The sequence below is a fragment of the Athene cunicularia genome, assembly GCF_003259725.1.
Source record: "Athene cunicularia isolate RWA chromosome 6 unlocalized genomic scaffold, athCun1 chr6_part1, whole genome shotgun sequence".
In the NCBI taxonomy this organism is placed as follows: Eukaryota; Metazoa; Chordata; class Aves; order Strigiformes; family Strigidae; genus Athene; species Athene cunicularia.
Genome location: NW_020799105.1, coordinates 17,997,514 through 18,019,318, shown reverse-complemented (window position 1 = coordinate 18,019,318; position 21,805 = coordinate 17,997,514). Strand labels below are relative to the sequence as shown.

Below are 21,805 nucleotides of genomic sequence, written 5' to 3'. Positions count from 1 at the left end.
TGAATCTCAACCAGATTACTTCAAGCAGAAAAACTTTAATTACATGGCTCTTCTAATTCATACTGCAATATTCTATTATTGAAAAAAAAAAAAAATCACCAACACAAAAAAAACTAAACAGAAAGGCTATTATATTGTTTTCTCAAGGAACGGTTCACATAACTAAAATGGGATTTTTCCACACACTCAGTCTATGGGGATTTTATTCAGCATGTGCACAAGAGAGCAGGTTCTCTCTTAATAGCAAAGTAACTTAAGCCCTGAGAAAATTCAGTCATTAGAGCACAAAGAAAAGGGACAATGTGTATATAGCATCCTCTTGGAAACATTTGCTAACACCAAATCCCATAGGAGAGTACTTTGAGTTCTTTTAAAGGGATGCAAAACAGATTTTCCAAGTCTTCATGAACTACATACCTCAAACAGCAATGCCATCTGTTTTGATAAGAAATGAATAATTTACTTAAGTATTGACTGAAAGCAAATCCTACTAAATATCAGACTTCATCTAGAGTTGCAAACCAAGTTATACAATGCCACAGAATAAATTCCAGCTTGTTGGCTTCACAGATTGGCTCAAGTACAGCCTATCCTGGGTAGAAAAAACTGCCTCTGGTTCTGAGAATGATACTTAGCCTTTGCCAGGACATGCCAGAGCCACATACACTCTGCATCCCATCTACATGGTGTCTTTATAGTTGGTAGTTGTCTTCTGCTTAATGCTATTTAATATTCTAGGGTTTACCCTGAATTTAAAAAAAAAAAAAAAAAAAAAAAAAAAGAAAGCTGCAGGCTTAGTGCATTTGTCAAAGTTTTGCTTGGCATGGAATACTGAGTATCAGAGAAAGAGACAGGAAGATAAAGTAACCACCTAATATGAGAATTTTGGATCAACCATGCAGAAGTTTTAGACTTATTGTACAAGGAGCTGATGGAATTTAAATAGAAATGTAAACTGCATGCTATTATCATCATGCACATCAAGAATGATGAACTCAAATGGGCAGGCATGAAAAATATAGATGGTCAGTAGAATGACAGTCTATTTAGTCCAGCAAAACAAAGGCTTGAAAGGGTTATAATGCTATCTATATATCTACAGTTGATGGTAAACACCGGAGTCCAGGACCACATGAAAAATTTCTTCATTACTCAGAGAGATTACTCATTAAATGACTGACCGGACTGTCTGACCTGTCTTCAAGAGTACACTTGAAATTTCTGCAAGATTTTCAACTATTTTTATTTGAGGCAGGTAAACATTTCTTGATTTGGAATTTAAATCAGTCCTGCACAGTGATACTCTGTGTTACCAATTAGTTTGGACAGGTGGTGTTTGAACAAAAGATGTTCACATCCTTCAGTAGGAATTTGTTGTACGATTAAATAAATAAATAAATAAATAAATATGAATACATTCTTTTCCTATGAGATAAAACAACATTTCAAAGATCTTGGTGAACACCCACAAAAGTTGCAAGGAGGCTGTGCACTGATCCAAAGGAATGGCTTGAACAAATATTCTTCTTAAAAGCATCATATATGGCTCATTTATTACACTGCCACATAAATCTCAAAAGATAAATCAATGTCACTACCATAGTGGACTACTATTTATTTTTAAATGCAGATAACAGACTACAGAAGAAAGAGGAAGCTAATTAGAGAGATGCAGGTGCTATATAAGAGTGTTTGAAAAAGATTTCTGACACTGAGGAAAGACACTACACAAAAAAAAAAAAAAAAAAAAAAAAAGGTGACCTAAAGAGCTGCATGAACTTTGAAATGATTACTCAGACAGCTGACAGTAAGAAAGTCCTCCTCACAGTTCTGTTTAAATGATTCAAAGTTCAGATAAAAGAACACTTCTGCAAGAAGCAATCTTTATAAATGACACAGCAGATCCTGTACACACAGAGAAAAAGACAAGAAGGTCATGACAACTGCTTTATCAACCACAAAAAACAGATTTAACTAAGCTTTGCTCAGGGCTATTTCTGAGATTAAGAAGTTGCTAGTGCTGGTGAAAAACACTTTAAAAGTTAGCGATGATCAGCTGAACATGGAGATAGAAAGGCTCAGAGACTAAAGTCAGTGGAAGAAATACAGAGTGGAAACAAATATTGTTACACATATATAGTTATACAGGACAAAAAACCAGCATCCTAGGCACACAGAGCTGGATATTCATCTGGAAAGTAATCAGAAAAGGACAGTAGGAAGGATACAAGTGCAAATGGTCCCAAGAAACCTAAAGACTGTGAAAGAAAGAATCCCCTTATAAACTTATACTACCTTTATAACTTACTTATAAAGTAAGTATAAATCAAGGAATATGCTAAAGGTGAGGCTGACAGACATAATACACAAGATGTAGAGTTTCAAGAATGCTAGTACACAAAAACAGCTGATCTTTACATGAATAGAGCATAATAGGTATTTGTTTATAATACACTAGCATAGCATAACAGGAATGAGATTAAAAACAACAACGTAAAAAACTGAGAGTCCTTGTTAAATTAGCAAGGGAAAAGCATCAAGAATCTGGCCCAGATGGAAGATTTTACAAAAACGTACTCCTTAGCTTAGAGGAGCAACAAGACCAAGAGGCAAGCTGTCTAAGGAACAGATAACAAATCAGGCAGATAACCACCAAGAAGATACAAGGCCTCCACCACACTCATATTTTAAAGTTTTATGCCACACATCAACAGCAACACTTTTAAATCAGTGGCAGATAGTGTGAAGGTGAGCATTCACTCAACAAGTGAACCTTGGTCATTTTAGATATATTACTTCACCTTAATAAAATTATCCAAGAACTTACAAAACCCCTTAAAGACCTTGTGTTTTTTCAATGAAAATTTCATATAGATATTATCAAATGTAAATCAAAGTATATAAACTACACTATATATTGAACTTGTAATTCAGAGTTCCTGCTCAGTAGGGAATTCCAGCAAAAATTTCTTGCTGTAAACCAGGCAGTCAGGCAGCTCACTCATTCATGACATTCCCACCTACAGATCACATCAGCAGATTGCACAGAATTATAGAATGGTTTGAGGTTGGAAAGGACCTTAAAGATCATTCAGTTCCAACCCCCCTGCCATGGGCAGGGACACCTTCCACTAAATCAAGTTGTTCACAGCCCCGTCCAACCTGGCCTTGAAAACTTCCAGGGAGGGGGCAGTCACAGCTTCTCCAGTGTCTCACCACCCTCACAGTAAAGAATTTCTTCCTTATATCAGATCTAAAGCTACCCTCTTTCAGTTTAAGCCATTGACCCTCATCCTATCTCTACTCCCCTGACAAGAGTCCCTCTCCATCTTTCCTGTAGCCCCCCTGAAGTACTGGAAAGCCCCTTTAAGGTCTCCCTGGTGCCTTCTCTTCTCCAGGCTGAACAATCCCAACTCTCTCATATGGGCCTGTTCTCAAAAGCGAGATGCTCCAACCCTCCCGATCATCTTTGTGGACTCCTCTGGACCTGCTAGAGCCAGTCCATGTGATTGTTATGTCAGAGGCCCTAATGCTGGACACAGCACTTGGGGGGGTGTGGTGTTGTGTGTTTGTGTGTGTGTGTGTGTGTCATGAGAGCAGAGCAGAGGTGGAGATCACCTCCCTGGACCTGCTGTCCATGCTTCTCTTGATGCAGCCCAGGATAGGGTTGGCTTTCTGGGCTGCAAGCACACATTGCTGGTTCATAGTCAGTTTTCCATCCACTAACACCCCCAGGTCTTCTCCTCAGGGCTGTTCTCAATCCATTCTCCACCCAGCCCATATCTGTGCCAGGGATTGCCTCAACCCATGTGAAGGACCTTGCACTTTTCTTGGCAACTGTTCAGATGCAAGCCCACAAAACAGCCAGTATAGGTCCTGTTAGTTTCAATGGAGCCAGAACTTTCCAAGAGATGTTTCCATTTTCTCAAACCAGCTTTCTTCCCCTGAAAAAAATTAAGTCAGTCGAAATTTTTGATGAACCATAAAGAAAAATGACAAAAAAAAATATATGATCCATAAATAGTTGGCTGTGCATTTTGGGCAGAGAGGATGACAGCAGAAGGTAGGAATCATAAGACCAAAGCCCTGATTTGAACAAAACAGTTAAATCACATTTCTCAAGAGAAGAAGAAAATATTTGTTTGATCTAATATTTCTCTTACAGAGTAATGATTGACACACACATTTCATCTAGCCAAAATGGAAACAAGAGAATAACTCGAATACAGGAGAAGTAGTAAACTGTCACAATTTGGAAAGCCTGCTGGAGGAATTAAGGCAATTTAAGGCAGTAAAATTCCTCTTAATTTCTTCACTTACTGATATCATTATCATCATCTTTGGAGAATGGGGTTTTTTTAAGTTTTTTAAGAATGCGTTTTATAATTCAAATAAAATTAAATGCTTGGTGGAGAGGATAAAAAAAGTGGGAGTCAGACTCTCCTTAAGTGTTTTCTAGTGAACAGACAAGAGGTGATGGGCACAAACTGGATTACAAGAAATCCAGTTTAAATGTAAGAAAAAACATGTCTCTTTACAGTGAAGATGGTCAAAGACTGGAACAGGTTGCTCAGATATTATGGAATCGAATATCCTTGGAGATATTCAAAACCCAACTGCATGATGTCTGGAGCAACCTGCTGTAGTTGACCTTAGTTTGAGCAGAGAGGCTGGTCAGTATGATCGAGAAGTCTCAACTACTCCTTTTGAGTCTGTGAAAACAATTTTTAATATACGCACACCTCTGGAGAGCCTCTTCCTTATTTTTCTATTACATAAAATAACAAAAATAATTCATTGGATGATCATAAACAGTACCCAAACTGTAAAAGTAAAAATACTTTTAAAAAAATACACAGAAACTTTGAAAAGCCACTTACTTTGTGTGACTAAACAGATTGACAGGAAAAGCTTAGAGTTCTGGTAAACAAATGGCAATCAGCTTAGCCATCTGAACTTTATATTTGAGGGCAAAATTCTTTTAGAAGCCCAAAAGAGAACGAAATCTTTCAATGTGAATGTATCCTTAGAGTTACAGCAATGAAGAAAGTCAGTATCTACATGAAAGCATTAATTTCTGCAAATTAAAGTTCCAAATCCCAAAATTATTCCTTTAAGTAATCATAAATTAACATGGTGATTTGTGCATTCAAAGTTTCATAAAAACTGACAAATAATCCACAGAATTTTCACAAAATAGGTAAAGGAATAGTAATTTCTAATAAGGTAAAAAGATAAGAAATTGCAAAAATGACTGTTGATCCAGTATGCTTGACTTCAGCTGTCTTGTGTTCCTGACTTCCAGGGCTGTCTATTTGGTAATTCCTGAAAAATCATGCCCCAACAGTATCACCTAGCTTCTGCATAGTAATTTTAACAAGACTTCAAATCCCTTCACAGAGGAGCATTTTAGTGAGAAAAAAACTGAAACAGAGGAAGGAAGTTACTCAACAAGATCACCAAAAGAGCAAGTAAAAGCACCCACTTGTCTGATAAGTCCCAGTCAACAGACTATAGAGCAGACGAGAGTAACTCTTCTACATACTTCACATTGAATACAAACAAATGGCCAAAATCGTTAGTTCATTTGACCTTGGACAGGCTTTCTTCCCTACACCATATCTCAGCATTAATATTGATTTCATATTTCATATACATGCACTAATTCAAGACTTCTCTAAAACATCATATTTTTATCCTTTTGTAATTTTTCTTATTTCCTAAACTAACAATACTTACCAGCTGCTCTGACTGTACCTGGGAATGCTACACTGTTATGCAAATCCTGACTGCATTCCTAAAGAATCTTATCTGGTAGTTACCACAAAAAAAGCATAAAGGAAATGCAATAAGGGGTAATTTATAATCTATTTCTAATCCATTTCTACTGAATTGTAAGTAAATTAATCATGTTAAAATAAGAAATGCAAAATTGAAATTATGTGGTTAACTGTATCATGACTACAGATTGAACACTGGGCAATGTGACACCCATATATAAAAAGGGTCAGAAGATGATCCGGGAAATTAGAGGCCTGTCAGCTTGACTTCAGTGCCCGGGAAGCTGATGGAGCAGTTCATCCTGAGTACCATCACACAACACGTGCGGGACAACCAGATGCTCAGGCCCAGTCAGTGTGGGTTTATGGAAGGAAGGTCCTGCTTGACAAACCTGATCTCCTTCTACGACAGGGTGACCTGCTTATTGGATGAGGAAAAGGCTGTGGATGTTGTCTACCTTGATTTAGTAAGGCCTTTGACACCATTTCCCACAGAATTCTCCTGGTGAAACTGGCTGCTTGTGGCTTGGATGGGCACACGCTTTGCTGGGTAAAAAACTGTCTGAATGGCCAGGCCCAAAGAGTTGTGGTGAAGGGAGTTAAATCCAGCTGGCAGCCAGACACGAGTGGTGTCCCCCAGGGCTGGGTTTTGGGGCCACTCCTGTTTAACATCTTTACTGATGATCTAGACAAGGGGATCGAGTGCACCCTCAGTCAGTTTGCAGCTGACACCCAGTTGGGTGGGAGTGTTGATCTGCTCAAGGGTAGGGAGTCTCTGCAGAGAGACCTGGACAGGCTGGAGCCATCGGCTGAGCCCAACTGGAGGAGTTTCAATAAGGGCAAATGCCGGGGGATGCCCTTGGGCCACAACAACCCCCAGCAGCGCTACAGGCTTGGGGAGGAGTGGCTGGAGAGCTGCCAGTCAGAGAGGGACCTGGGGGGTGTTGATTGACAGCCAGCTGAACAGGAGCCAGCAGTGTGCCCAGGGGGCCAAGAAGGCCAATGGCATCCTGGCTTGTGTCAGCAATCGCGTGGCCAGCAGGGACAGGGGAAGGGATCTGAGCCCTGTACTCGGCACTGGTGAGGCCACCCCTCGATTTCTGTGTTCAGTTTTGGGCCCCTCACTACAAAAAGGACATTGAATGACTCGAGCGTGTCCAGAGAAGGGCAACGGAGCTGATGCAGTGTCTGGAGCACAGGTCGTACGGGGAGCGGCTGAGGGAACTGGGGGGGTTTAGTCTGGAGAAGAGGAGGCTGAGGGGAGACCTCATCGCCCTCTACAGCTCCCTGAAAGGAGGGTGCAGAGAGCTGGGGATGAGTCTCTTGAGCCAAGGAACCAGAGATAGGACAAGGGGGAATGGCCTCAAATTGTGCCAGGGAAGGTTTAGACTGGATATTATGAAGCATTTCTTTACAGAAGGGGTTGTTGGGAATTGGAATGGGCTGCTCAGGGAGGTGGTGGAGTCCCCATCCCTGGAGGGGTTTAAGAGTTGGGTTGACATAGTGCTGAGGGATCTGGTGTAGTTGGGAAATGTTAATATTGGGTTGATGGTTGGACTGGATGATCTTCACAGTCTTTTCCAACCTAGATGATTCTGTAATACACAGAAAAGTTTCTCTCTCAGAAATGAGTGCTGCCTTAATTCTTATAAAAATCCAGTCTTTCCTGAAAATTTGGCCAAAGAAATGCTACTGTCAAACCACATGAAGCATAGTCATTCTCCGTTTTCTTGAAACAAGACTATCAATTTGTTTTCCTCCCATAGACTGTAGCCATGCATTAGTATATAGATGAACTTTATGTAAATTAAAAGGATTCAAAAAATTCATCAGAACTTTGTTCTCTACACTTATCTGAAATTTCTAGAAGTTTTGTCAGTCTAATCTGTACATCATTAAGAAATTTCTGGAATTTTTTTCCAAGCAAAATTTAATTAGGACTCAAAAAAAGTTGTCTGGCAGTAACTCATCCATTGCAAGCCTGCTTTCTGCATTCAATATATGCAACCTGGTTTAGGACTGTCTAATATTTCCTCCTATCTTCCCCCAGACCATTACACCTCCTTTAATATGGCAACGACACGGAGAACGTTCTTTTACATGTTATATCAAAAGAAAAAAATTAATAATCAACACCTCTACTTGATCCCCTAATCCTCCCATTAGATCAGGACTGACAGACTGGAAAGCAGTCTTCACTTAACTCTTCCTCTGGTAGCCTGCTTTATTATTTTTAGCTTAGCATAGAACTATGTCCTCATTGTGTAAGAATCGAATAAGAACCTACTCAGTTAAACGAGGAGCATACTATAATCTAAGCTTCCCAACAGGACCAAATTCAAGTTCAAGACAGTAGATACTGCAGCAATTTGTACGTCAGGAGGTTATCATAATCAAGAGGGCTGTCACTTTATTTCTTCATTACTTCCACAGTTTTCCACATTGTTGCTGGTTATAATTAAAGGTAATAATTCAAAAGATTCAATTAAGTCAGTTCCTATATATCTTAAAAGCCAATAACTTTTTTTTCTGGACTACAGCAGCATTATAAATGTAAGACAGGAAAATAAGGTAGTGTGCTTTTGAAAAAAAAAAAAAAAAAAAAAAAAATTGAACATTTCACAGAAAGCTAGGCTGAAGAAAAACATGCAAATAAAACTATGTGAACAGAGCTTTAGAAATACTGAAGGTATAAGCTGGAATTTTAGCAGAGTGTCAGACTGTTCTTTTGTACATTTAATATTTGGACTAAACATTGAAAGAAAGTAGTAACTGAGACAGCATAGGAAAGTATTAACTAGGCATTTGCTTTGATATCTGATAGACATAAAAGCCAATCATGCTTAGACTTCAACTTTCAAATCAATTGGCATATAATGTTGAAACAATGACTGAAGGATATTGCACTTTTACATGAAGGAACCAATCTCTTGATGAGTAAGGTCCACTTAATTGAAGAGGAACTCTGAATAGGCTTTTATCTAGACTACATGCAAAAAGTATATGACAGCTTATATTGCCTGCTTCTCATACACTTCTGAGGTCTGCAATCAGAATTGAAAATCAAATTGTGCATAAGACATAATTGAAAGTCATAAAATAATAAAACTATGCAATTCGGTGTTCTAACCTGCTAATAATTATTAATAGAATAGTTAGAAAATACTTCTACATTGCTAGTGCCGTTCAAATTATACTACAGTAGCCAACAAAAATAGGCACTGAAAGAATAACAGTAAACCAGCTGGTGAAAGATCTTGTCTCACTAATATTACTTTTTGTTTTGTTATCCCTAGCTTTTGATTAGACTAATAAAAAAATACCAGAACAGATATGCAGACTCAACATCAATACTAATTAATTTGGAAAAGATACAAAACAATTACCCTTTTTTAATAAAGCTTTAAAATTGGAAGTAACATTCATAAAACTCAAACGAGCCAAATGAAATTTGACTATGTATAAAAAGGCCTGTATACTGGAAAACATCTTTATGATTACTACTATGCCAGCCTGCCTGTTTACTTCATTCCCACTGGCAGTCTCAAAGGAGACAAATTTCAGTGCCTGGCCATCCTTCCACTGTCTTGGGACCATTACAACAGTTTAACTATGAGGTCGAATTCTGTGATACAACCATAAGCTCACTACTGAGTAAACTCCCAGCAGTGACCATATACACACCTTGTACGTAACTCCCTTTCTACTTTATTCCAGGCGTTTACTATTTTTCAGTTTACTGTCTAACTCCCTCTCTAGTCACCATTTAGCAAGGCAATACGTACCTGCTTTAAAAAAATCTCATGAGCAGTTTTCTCCAGTCTCTTTATAATCCTATTTCTTATATGAATTATTTCAAAGCATGTTGAAATTTTTCAGAATCCAGATGCCAGGAACCATATACAAACTTTGAGATACAGGAGAACCTATTGCTAACAGACCTAGGTAGCACCTTCCAATAACCAGTCTGAAGAGGCACTGAAGGTGATACTATGTAATAGTTTAGTTGGTCTAAAAGCAAGAACACTTTTATACTCTCTCCTCTATAAATGCATAAAAAGTCTTAGTCACTTGTTATAACTATACATCAGTGGGAGTCTTCTGATCTTTTTTTGCTTCAGAATAAAGAAGTACAGTACTTCAATTTTAACTAAAGAAGCTTTCCAAGGAAAATGGGCACAGTAACTTATTTCATTCTCCACAGAGTCAATTATATAGCTTCAATTTACCTTGCACCATGATCAGGCAATACTAGCTCTGTGCTCTCACTCTAGTCTAGTGCTAGGCTTTGAAATCTCAGGAGCTCAAGTCAAAAACTTAATCTAATTTCTTCTCTGTGGATATTTTTTTCTCTCAACTATAAAGGAAACGTTACACAATTACTAGTACACAGCTCAAAACACAGCTCAAAGCTGCCATCTCTAGGTACTATGTTCTACTACTCTTCACAATAAATTATTTTTCTGTTTTTTCAAGAGACTGAACATCTGAAAGGAAAAACATCAAAAGTTTATCCTAACATGTTAATTTCAGAACTTACTGCAAAAGGATGTACTTTTTCTTCTGAAATGTCTTCAACTTATATGAAAAGATCCTTTTGGCCCATGTAATTTTTGACATCTGACATAATCACTAGTACAAGCAACATATTAGCTAATTATTTGACAGGAGTAGTGCTTTGTTATTAGAGAATTCTAGTTGCTGATTAATATGTGCCTTTGAAAAAAGCAGCAGCTTCTTTACTACACACTTGCTTGTAGCCTTCATTAATATTAAAGAGAGTTGCATTTCCTCACTGAGATCCAAAAAGATCTCTGAATTAACACAGTTCTATTATATTTAATATCTGCTGGTAAAAGTACCTCTAAAATGGTTAGCCTTTGGTCTAGAATATCTCAAGAAAATATTAGCACTGTCAAATAAAAAGGTTAAATGATATTTTAAGCCTTTATTCTGAACTGCTAAATGATACATTACTTGAATGTTTTCCAACTAAAAGGTCCACATTCTACAAGAACTGTAATAACCAAAGATACTGGTCAGAAAGATGTGACCTTTCAAAGAACAGATAATACATTAGTAATGAATCGAGAAACTGATGAACAGAAAAGCAATTTTTGAGTTGAGGTTGGGGCACACACAGAATCTAGTTCATATTACTTCTGAAAACTGAAAAACATCTCTACAATATTAACCATGTCATGTAAAGATTCAACACTTCTGGAACAGCAACAGAAGCCAAGGAAAAAAAAAAACAAACCAGCCCCACCTATAATTCTGCTTAACTTCAAAAGGAGCACATATAAAAGGAAGACCGATCATAAAAAGAAACTAAAATGTACAACTAGAAGCATCTCCTGGGTTTGGCTGGAATAGAGCTAGGTTGGTTTTTTTTTTCTTAGTAGCTAAAATAATGTCGTGTTCTGGATTGAGTATGGGTTTTGGAGTTGGAGGTGCACAAGAAGCTGGGAAGGAGCATAGCCAGATCAACAGATCCAAATTGACCAATGGAATATTTGACATCATACAATGTCATGTTCAGCATATAGATGCGGGTTGGCCAGGAAGCTGGGGTCTCTCTCTTCCAGGATTCCAGTTTCAGGATTTTCTTTTCTCTGGGATCGCAAGCTGGGAATGGGCTGGGCGTTGGTCGGCTGCATAGTGTCTGGCTGCTGGCCAGGTTTAAACCATGACAAAAGAATAAAATCTTTAATGACAATATGAAGACATTTTAAAGGACATCTGCTCAGATGACCTAAATACTCTCTGCTTAAAAAATCCAAAATTTCCCATTACAAAGAACAAAATAAATAAAGCTTAACTTAATAGGAGGATAATGGACACTTAGAAGAAAAAGTATAGTTCACAAGAAAGGTTCAAAAACTCCAGCAGATTAAAACACAGAGACATATAAAGGCAAGCCGTGAAACAGTTTAATGAGCTGCCTGCAAAATTATATAAAGTACTAATACATCATTTATCAAATGCATTAGAAACACAGTCAACTAGATAATTTGTGGTACCAACAGTCAGTCTGAAGGAGTATTCTGAGAAGATCAAGCCATAGCAATAAAATTAAGTTAATTTTCCCATGTGAGTTCTTCATAGTAGACTTCACAGGTATTTCCATAGGAGAATTTAACAACAGAAGGTTATAGCAAAAAAAAAAAAAACCACACACATACACCAAAAAAAAACCGCCAACTGATGAAACAATCAGCAACAAGTCACACCAGGATCAGTTCTGAAGGAATTTAAGAACAAAACAGCTGATCCCTGTCTGTAGTGTGTATATCCCTCCTTAAAAATGTGTCAGTACCAAAAGACTGAAAAGCAACAGGCAGAAACGGCAGAATTCAGTGAACACATGGATAAGACAGATAGACTGAGGAAAAGTCTAAGAACTTTTGAAAAGGGAAGTTATACCCTGCAAATCATTGGATTTTCCTGAAAGAATCAAATGTCTAGTTGAACAGGTACCTGGAGTTTCCAAAATGCACTCAATAACATTCCTCATGCCTTAAAGAAACTGAGATGTTCTAAGACAAGCAAGGCAGATAACACAAGGTTAAATAATTCAATAAAGAGTACTTTAGTCACTTCTTAATGAACAGAGGTCATCAGTGGTGTCCCACAGAAAACTACAATTGGGATATGTTTGTTCAACATACTGAAAAACAATCTGTCACAGGGATGAATGGAAAATTACAATTTTCTTTGACCATACTACGTTACTCAAAATAGTTGAGACAATGGTCAAAAGCAAAGAATTGCAGAAAAATCTCATAATACCAAATGTGTAACACAAGGACAAATAAAAGTGTAAATAAATGTTCATGTAGGTAAGCATGAAGCAATGCATAGGCGTAAAACACAATTTTAAGGTCTGTAGATATGGTGGTGATATGAACTGACTAGAATGAGATCTTGAGGTTATAACTGATAGTTCTTTGAGAATACCAGTACAAAGCCAACAGCAAATTTTCAAAAAGCTGAAAAAACATGAAGAATTAAAGGGAAAAAATTGGACGGTTAATTCTGTGACATCAATCTCTGAGGAACCAATACACTAAAGACTATGATTCTCCCTATCTCAGAAGGGATATAACAGTACTAGAAGAGGTAGAGGAAATGACACAATGTTATCTAAGGTATGAAATAGCTTCCTTCTCGAGGATTATTAAAAACGCAAGGAATTTTCAGCATGAAAAAGAAATGATAGAGAGAGGATATGATGGCTTTACAGAAAGTCATGAGTGGTACAGAGAAAATAAATGGAAAATAGTATAAGAAGTAGGGGTTATCAAAATTAAACCAGCTAGTACCAGTTCCCCAAAAGGTGTTATTTCTTTACAAAATACACTGGAATTCTTAGGCACAGGATGGTATTCAATGCTAAAATAAATATATGGTCTGAAAAGTTGGAAAAAATAAAAAACATGGATTCATAATCTTTCCACAAAAATACTACCCTGTTCTAGGAAATCCCAGCTGTAAACTAGGACAGTATTATGAATAAGCTTCTATATGTTCTTGTCATTTTTTCTTATATTCTTCCCTAGGCGTTCACTGTTACCCACTATTAAAGACTTGTTACCAGGCTAGACGAACACTCCAGTCTTTTTCTGCTCATCCCTACTGGAGGTGTCTTATGCAAACAACTGAAAGTTTGTGATGCTAATTCTGTATTTATCTGTCACAGTTAACAAGTTTGCCATCATCTCTACAATGCTAAATTACACAGTGCATTCACTTCTGGTACTTTATGTTTCGGAGACATGACTAACACCAGCCAAAATTAATGAGTTAAGAAAAGGTGATTTTTTTTTTTCCCCAATAAAGATAAATTCTGTCTCTACATTCTACCAAGAATCTTTTTTTCCTTTTTTTTTTTTTTTTTTTTTTTTTTTTTTTTTTTTTTTTTTTTTTTTTTTTTTTAAGTGAAATAAGCCTTTAAAAGTGCTTTCAATAAAGCAACATGCAGGCTACATGATACCTGTAGAAGCAAAACTGCCAGCAGTATTTATTTGAACTTACAGTAAAACGATACTACAGAACAACAGTTTGTATTTTAATACTGCTCTGGTTCTGTAGTAAGAGTAATAACACATAAATAAAAATTTATTTCTTACTATCACAGCCTTTAGGGCATTAACAGACCTTAATGGCTCTGACCAGCCTCACCTGGAGCTCAGCCATGGCCCTCCAGTCCCTGACTGCTTGTGATCCTACCTCCTGGATGGACTTGGACCTGCACTGTAGGTAGCTGGTCTCCTAGATGGAGCCCTCTAGCATACATTGCAGCTTTCTCTCAAGTCCTGTCTCCGGACCTGTCTCCGGACCTGTCTCCTTGTGCTCCTGACTGGATTCCCTGAATAGTTCCTGGACCTGGGTTATTGCTTGCCAAGTCTGGGGCTGTCAAAGGATCCTGCTACCAACACCTGGCTCTGCCTGCTGGGCTCAACCCCTGGGGATGGTGCCTGGCCAGGGAGGGCACTGCCCATGCTGGAGTCACCCCTGGCTCCCCTTACCACAATTCCAATTATATTAACCCCTTTTATTGGCAGGTTTAGCTCTGAGGGTTTATGGACAGTTAATAAGCGACTTAGATCTATTGCTAAATCTTTTTTCCAAAAATTGTACAATACATTTAAGTACTGAAGAAAACACGAATACAAAATGTTAGGGATCTAGAAATTAAGTTATTCTCAAAAATCTGTGTTCATGATGAATCATTTTAAAATCATTACCAGTACACACAGAGAAATTCATTTAATAGGATGCTGAAGAGTCCAAACCTGATATAAAGCAAGAGTGTGTCCATATCTCTGGAGTGGCCCTTTGGATACAGGTACTACGTTCCATATACTGCTTTCCAAATTGTAGCTAGAAGAGAAAAAGGAAAGTAAATATTTTCTACTCGCAGAGAAAGAGAGGTTTTTGTATGTTCAAACTAATATCTGTTTGGCAGACTTGATCAGTCACCATTTATCTGGCATGGTAATTTGTTAACAGCAGTAACACGATCACTTTTAACTGCTACAACAGTGTACTAACTTGTGATAGTGTACTAAATGTTCATCAAAAAACTGGAGCAGCAGTTTCAGGGACCCATCAACAAGCTTAGAAAATGGGACTGTAATAAAAGTTACCAGACTTATAAGAAAATTATGAAACTGGGTTGCTGAGCTCACTTACTATTCTTAGCCACGGAAAAAACCCACCCCACTGAACTGCTCATGTCACAATCTTTTGCACATCTTTGAAGGCTTACTCTTGAGCACCCTCTCAGCTATATGGTTGATTTTAACTTCCATTAAATTTTAATTAACGATGACTCTATTAATGCATTAACACACAACAGGATGGAAGAGGTAAAAAAAAAATAAATGACAGAAGTAGAAAACCACCAAAGATTATGGGATTTTAGAGGACTGCAAACATGTGAAAGAAAACAAGAGGCAGACAAAAATAGGAGAAATGAACGTGCTAATAAACATATCCTAACATTTGCATTTGCCACAGTAAGGGCCTCTACATACGTAAAAGTTAGCATCCAAATCATCTAGGTAATATTTACAGCTGCTTCAATTTTGTTTTCAGTAGGTGGTCAAATACACATACATACAAATTGCCTTAAAGAGAAATACATGTTACATGCCTAACCCTACTGGCATGGCACCTACAGGCAAAGCCCATGCGTTACATACAAGTCTCCAATAATTATAAATTAACTTCAGTAATACAGATAGCATTCTAGATGTACTGTCTGAAAATACCAGCACATGGATTTCATTCCCTGTTTTATCAACACAAACATTTTTATGTTTTGCAGCAAACTATAGCTACAGTTTTCACAAAACTGAAGAAATTACACATTAGTATCACGTATCGTTTGATGCGACCCATATTTTTAACTTTTTTTTTTTTTTTAATCACAAGTTACAAGCAGAAGATAATTAATAAAGAATCTAAAACCATATAAATTGCAGTATAGAGGCTACCTCCCTGGTAAGATGTTTTCCCTAAGCCACATCAGAAAGGATATGACAAAGAAGAAATCACTTACTTCAACACCATTTGGAATGAACTGTAGTTAAAAGTGTATCCACCAATCACCCACATAAATTTCCCGTGCAGAACTGCCTTATGGGAAGCCCGACCCACAGAAGGGCTGAATGGCTTTACGTTTGGTAGAATCCAGTAAGACTCCGTGGAAGGGACATTCAAAGAACAATCTGGACCTGTTTTGTAAACAAATGTGCAATTTGCACAATATGTTAGACAGGAATGTTAAAGCCAATAAAGCAGAAACAGGGGAGGCTTAATTACAGATGTCAGGATTGCTCATTCTGATAAAATAAAGTTTTATGTTTAACAGATGCTCAGCAAAAAAAAAATTGACAACAAGGGATGTCAGTCAAATTGAAAGCATTAGATTAGCTCAAATAATAATGATCCATTTCTGCATTCTTCTCAGAAAACATATTGTATGAGTCACAAATTGAAAGAAAGGTGTAATGCATCATATTTTTAGACATGGTACAGGTCTAAAATGTGTAGCACAATACACCTACACACTACCTCTGGAAAAATATACTGTATTTGAACCAACCAGAATAAGCTTATATCAAAGCAAATAATATTACAGTAAATTAAGTTACAATATAGATTATACTATATTAAGTCTCAAGAATAAAAATTTTCTTTTTGCCAATGCCATTCTGCATCATCTTTCAATACTAAAATACACTGCAAAACGCTTTATTAAAAGATTTGAATATTTAAATTTATAAAATTTTATAGATCATTTTACAAAGCTACCAAAACCCACAACTATATATTATTTTGGAATGTATTTTAGCCAATAACTTTTGCTAAAAGTCAGCAAAATTTATCATTTTTGTTATAGGACTATTAAATTATAAACAGCAGAAATACTTAATTTTCATTTCTTCTGTAATAACCAAAATGTGATATTTTCATTATTAGCTTATGCTCTAGGTGTTAGAAGAGCTTTAAAATCTTGTTATTTAAAACCTGAATATACTCAGAACTTTGCTAAAAAAAAAAAAAAAAAAAAGCATATGCACTATTTGCCTCTTGTCAGTGACTGTAAATCATTACTGATTGGCTTTATTTCTAGATGGGGAACACTGAATTTTTAGGACACCAATATGTTCCACTTTAAGTATTATCAATCATGGAATTCAAACTTTTGTCATCAGTGATGGCATACAGATGTTGTATGACAGCTAAATTATTTCTGTAATATGATGCTGATAGTATAAGCAATGTTATGTTCCTTTCAGCTTGCGTAAGCAATATAAATCCTTCCCCCAAGGTACTGGAAATTACTAAAAACTAAAATAGTTAACGTCAGACTGGGCACAACCTTCTTTGGAAACTCAGTGTAACATGCTAAAACAACCGCACCCCAATCCACCAAAAAGCAAGCACACACACCCCACCCTACTCAGCATCCCAAATGTCACACACGACATCAATTTTTTAAAAAGGTTCTGATGAAGATGGAAAACTACTGGCCTGCTATGCTACTCCTACCAGACACATCAACAGAAACTGTAAGAATGGATAGAATTACTCAATAGATAGATAATTGCCATCTACTGTTAAAAATCAGTATAGTTTTCATAAAGATGTGTCTTCCAAACCTATTAAAGTTCTTTGAACAAGTCAAGATGGTGTGATCCAATTAAGCAACTGCCACGGATTTTCACAAGGCTCTTAAAATTCCTCACCAGAGACTCTGAAGGAAACTTTTATAGCAAGAGAAGGAAGGCCTGAGCGTGTCTAAATAATTGACTGTAAGATACAGTACAAAAAAGCAGACAGGAGTAAATGGCCCAAAGTATTCAACATACACATTAATGATCCTTAAAAATGGACGAGCAGTGAAGAAAGTTTGTTGACAAAGGTAATTACTTAAGGGCAGAAAGAATAAGATCAGGCTTTGAAGAAAGACAAAACAAGTTCTTGTCTGACCATGTAACTGAGCAATAAAAGTACACATGAAATTCAATATAGATAAATTTAAAACTAAGCAAGCTATGTTTCAGATTTACTAAAAAGAAGATGGGCTCTTAACTAACTATCACTAGTAAAGTAGCAAAGTCTGATCTTAGGATAACTCATGAAAATATCACATCAACACTCAGCAATGATCAAAAACCCAGACCATGTTAGGAATACAGAACACTGTTACCCCACTGTATAAATCAGTGGTGTGCCTACACTTAGAAAACTGTGTGCCCTACTCAAAAAGAAGATAGATTAGAGCTGGAGACTGTTTACAGGACAGTAATAAGAATGTTCAAATGAATTGAATGACTTCTGTAATTGGAATTACTGAGTTGACCAAGACTTTTTCACTAGTAAATTTTCTTTTTTCAAAGTGAATAATAAACGTCTATAAAATAACACAAAGAGGGTGGATATGAAGGGTCTACAATCTTTCTGAATATAACTGAGATTTATCAAATGCAGCCTGAAGAAACCACATTCAAAACAAAGAAGAGGAGGTAGTTCCTCATGCAAAATGTACCAGATCTCCTCAGCAAGGATGCTCTCCTGACAAAGGATGCTCTGGACGCAAAGGTTTACACTGAGTCAAGGAGAGACTGAACAAGCAATTAGGAAAGATATCTGCTGAAGTTTACTAAATCTAAATAAGTAATTTATATCAAGTTCATAATTTTAAAATTGGGGGGGAGGGGGCAGAGATTACATTTTTTTAGTGTGTATTGTCCTTTTAAGGGCAACTTGTTACAATTATTACTTATACACAACACTCAGGCATCTAATCTGTACCTAACCAGTTGTCAATTTTTCTTAGTACTTTATAGAAGAATGATGTCCACTTGTATCCAAATTACCTTCGACTCATTAAATGATTGAGAAACTCAATTCCCATTGTTCATTATACTGCCTACCCAGAATAGATTAATGGTATTTGAATGAGGTCTAATGAGAGTATGAACAATTCAGTATATTATTTCTTATGCATTAATAATAGATACTGTAATAGAACTGTAACTTCAGCAAGGTTCTGATTTGGTAAATCACTGGAGGAAAAACTTCATTTGAATCTACAAGTGCCTAAAAATAAACAATTGAGTAAGTATTTTTTGATCAGGAAGACTTTAAAATCATGAAAACAGTGTCTCCGGTCAGAAAGTGAAACAACATTTGTCTCTGTTATAGCTACCATTCTTGTGCAGAAATGTAGTGGTCAACAGTGTCCCCTAGTGGCAAATAAATAAGAAAACACACGAACTGCTCACATGTCAATCGATTTGGGATTTTCATTTCGGGAGACAGGGAACTGCAAGAATTCATATAGAAAATCCAAAATATCTTTAGATTACATTTACCTTATTAAAATGAGGACAAGCAAAAAAAAAACGTATAAAAAGTTAGCAATGCAAAAATTTTAACAATACTGTTAAGTAGATCAGTGATTGAAAGAATGTCACAGATAACTTTTACAGCCTCAGTGCTTTGTTGCTGGTCTACACTGACCAGCTGGGAAGGTGAGCTAGAGAGGAGAAATTCCATGTACCCAGGTCCTGTACTGGCATGGAGGAAGGACATATTCTAAGGAGACACACCTGAACTCAGGAGTTTGAAAGCAGCAGCTTTTCTTCAAAGAGCACATCAATACCCTGTGCACAATGCACTCATGCACCAAAGTGACATCAGTTGACATTGCCATCAGAAGAGACACCCCCAGCCTCCCCTCACTGCTTACTCCAGCTGTCATTGCTACTGGCACCAGTTTTCACATGGCTGCAGCATGAACGAGACGATGGAATGCATCCAGGTAGAAACTTCTCTTTTTAGCCAGGCTGGCTTTTAATCTGGATGTGTTCCCTTACATGCTTCACCTTGCCCACATACACATGGTTGTGCCAACACAAGTAAGACTGCATGGCCAGGACTGCCTCTTCAGTGAAAAAAATGTCATGAAGTTATCACAGTATGTATCAATCAGTACAAAAATGGAACATACGGCTGAAAAAACCCAAAGCAATAGAGTAATATGGACTTCTACTGAAACATTACCTGCAGATCAAATGCTTTTGTGTGGCTATTGCCTTATAAAGACAAGGTAAACATAAGACATATCATTTACAGATTTTTCCTACTTAAATACATATACCATGAAATATCAGCATTATTTCATCATAAATACATCTTCTCTTCAGAAACATCACATTCACTAAACACCTGCCTTTAGTGCAGAGAGCACTACAGCTGCAGAACAAAGATAATGAAAAATATGCTTTATTATTTTATTTTCAAATATGATTTTTCACCATTTAAAATTGTATTTCTTTCTTATCTTTCTAATGTGTCACTCCATCCTCTGGAGGAAAAAAAAAAAACAAACAAACAAAAAAAACACTTTAAAAACGGCAGACAACTTTATAAATCTGAATTGGGAGTCAATTACGTTATCCTGAAAGGTAGGAAAAAAATTCTATAGGTTTAAAAAAGTGATTTACCCACAACAGAAAAGAAATAATCTAATTTTTATTTACTGAGGAGTTTCACGAACTGCCAAAGTAACAATTTGTTCTAGCAGTTCAAATCATAAGATCAATTTCCATCTAATGAGAAGACATCATCTACTGTCTTCAACCCTAATCTTTTCCTTTGGGATCACAGGAAAAAAAAAAGTACAATATATTGAATATAAATGTCACAGTGCTGTTTTTCATACAATCTAATTAAAGCATTTAAATAGTTGTTATTTATTATCTATTTGATAGCTGACCATTTGAATTGAGAATGATTGAATTAGTATAATTTTTCAACTCCACAAACCAAGTACTACTATTGTCAAGTACCCAATAAAATCTTCATATGATAATGAATTTGAGATTATGAAAACTCTTTTTTTGAGAAAAGAGAATATATTTGAATATACTTGCAATAAAAATTCTACTGGAAGTTTCACCAAGCAGTAAATCACCTTTCTTACAGGAAGGTGATGAGATAGTAACTACGCAAAAATATGAAGTTGCTATGTAAATGAGAAGATAAGTGTTGTTCAAGACTGGCTCGGCAGCATTCTGATAGTAGGTGTATCAATGTATGCCTACACTGCCACTGCACCGCTCCACAGCATCCACATGGGATGTAATTATATCCCCCCCTCCTGCAAATAGTCTCACTCCAAGTGAGACTTAGTGGCAGGCAGAGAGATCCTGGATAGGCCTTCGGCTAAAGCAGCATGGGGGCAAGCTGTGCCAGGACTCGGCCTCCTCCATGAATGAAACAGTCAGAAATCCTAATGCACACAAGCTGATGCAGTTCTGAAACACCATCTGGTTGCTATTATTCAGTCCCATTTCCCTCCTCAGCCAGGAAGAGTGGATCACCCAAGGGCTCTCTAGCACCGGGGAATCTGCAGGGCCAGTCTGAGCAGACAAGCCAGAAGGTGCATACTACTCAACAGTGCCCTTTAGCTGTTTGAATTCATGTCTCAAACTCAAGATCAACTAGGTTGGTACAGAAGGGCAAGGCCTGAAGCCATGGCAGTCTTTACTGGAAGCACATTGCATGGAAAGCTTTCCCAGTCTTCCATTACTGAGCACAAGTATACTTTTTGGTAGATGCTGCCTAAGGTTTGTCATCTTAATAATAAACAAAAAGATGTTTTTTTTCTTCCTCTCTAAAAGAAAGGGACTTTTCACATTAGCAGTACCTGACAGTACCCACTGGATTACAGATTTTGAGACTCCATGCTAATGCCAGCAGAACATCAAGCTCTAATAGATTTGCCAACAACTTTTAGAAAAGTTCACAGCATTAATCATCAAAAGCCTCCTTCCACTTTAGAAGTTAGATGTACTGATGCCACTTGACCACAATTTTTCTTCTACCAGTGTTGATATCACTGAACTTAAAGAGCTAGTCTGAATATATACCCCACAAATGTTTATAAACAGCAATACTATTCTCTCCGACCTTCATTTTACTAGTTTAAATAAACCATG

The 21,805-nt window shown here is 37.0% G+C and overlaps 1 protein-coding gene across 8 annotated transcripts in view; it reads right to left on the bottom strand.

Moving 5' to 3' along the window:
* The window catches only part of ATRNL1 (attractin like 1), a 518,966-nt gene that overhangs the window by 439,676 nt on the left and 57,485 nt on the right, over positions 1 to 21,805 (bottom strand). For all 8 annotated transcript variants that reach the window (XM_026851052.1, XM_026851053.1, XM_026851055.1 and 5 more), the window contains exons 6-7: positions 15,850 to 16,024; positions 14,579 to 14,666 (exon numbers count right to left, since the gene is read on the bottom strand). In XM_026851052.1, coding sequence (XP_026706853.1) covers positions 14,579 to 14,666; positions 15,850 to 16,024 — 263 coding nt within the window. The remainder of the gene's footprint in view (positions 1 to 14,578; positions 14,667 to 15,849; positions 16,025 to 21,805) is intronic.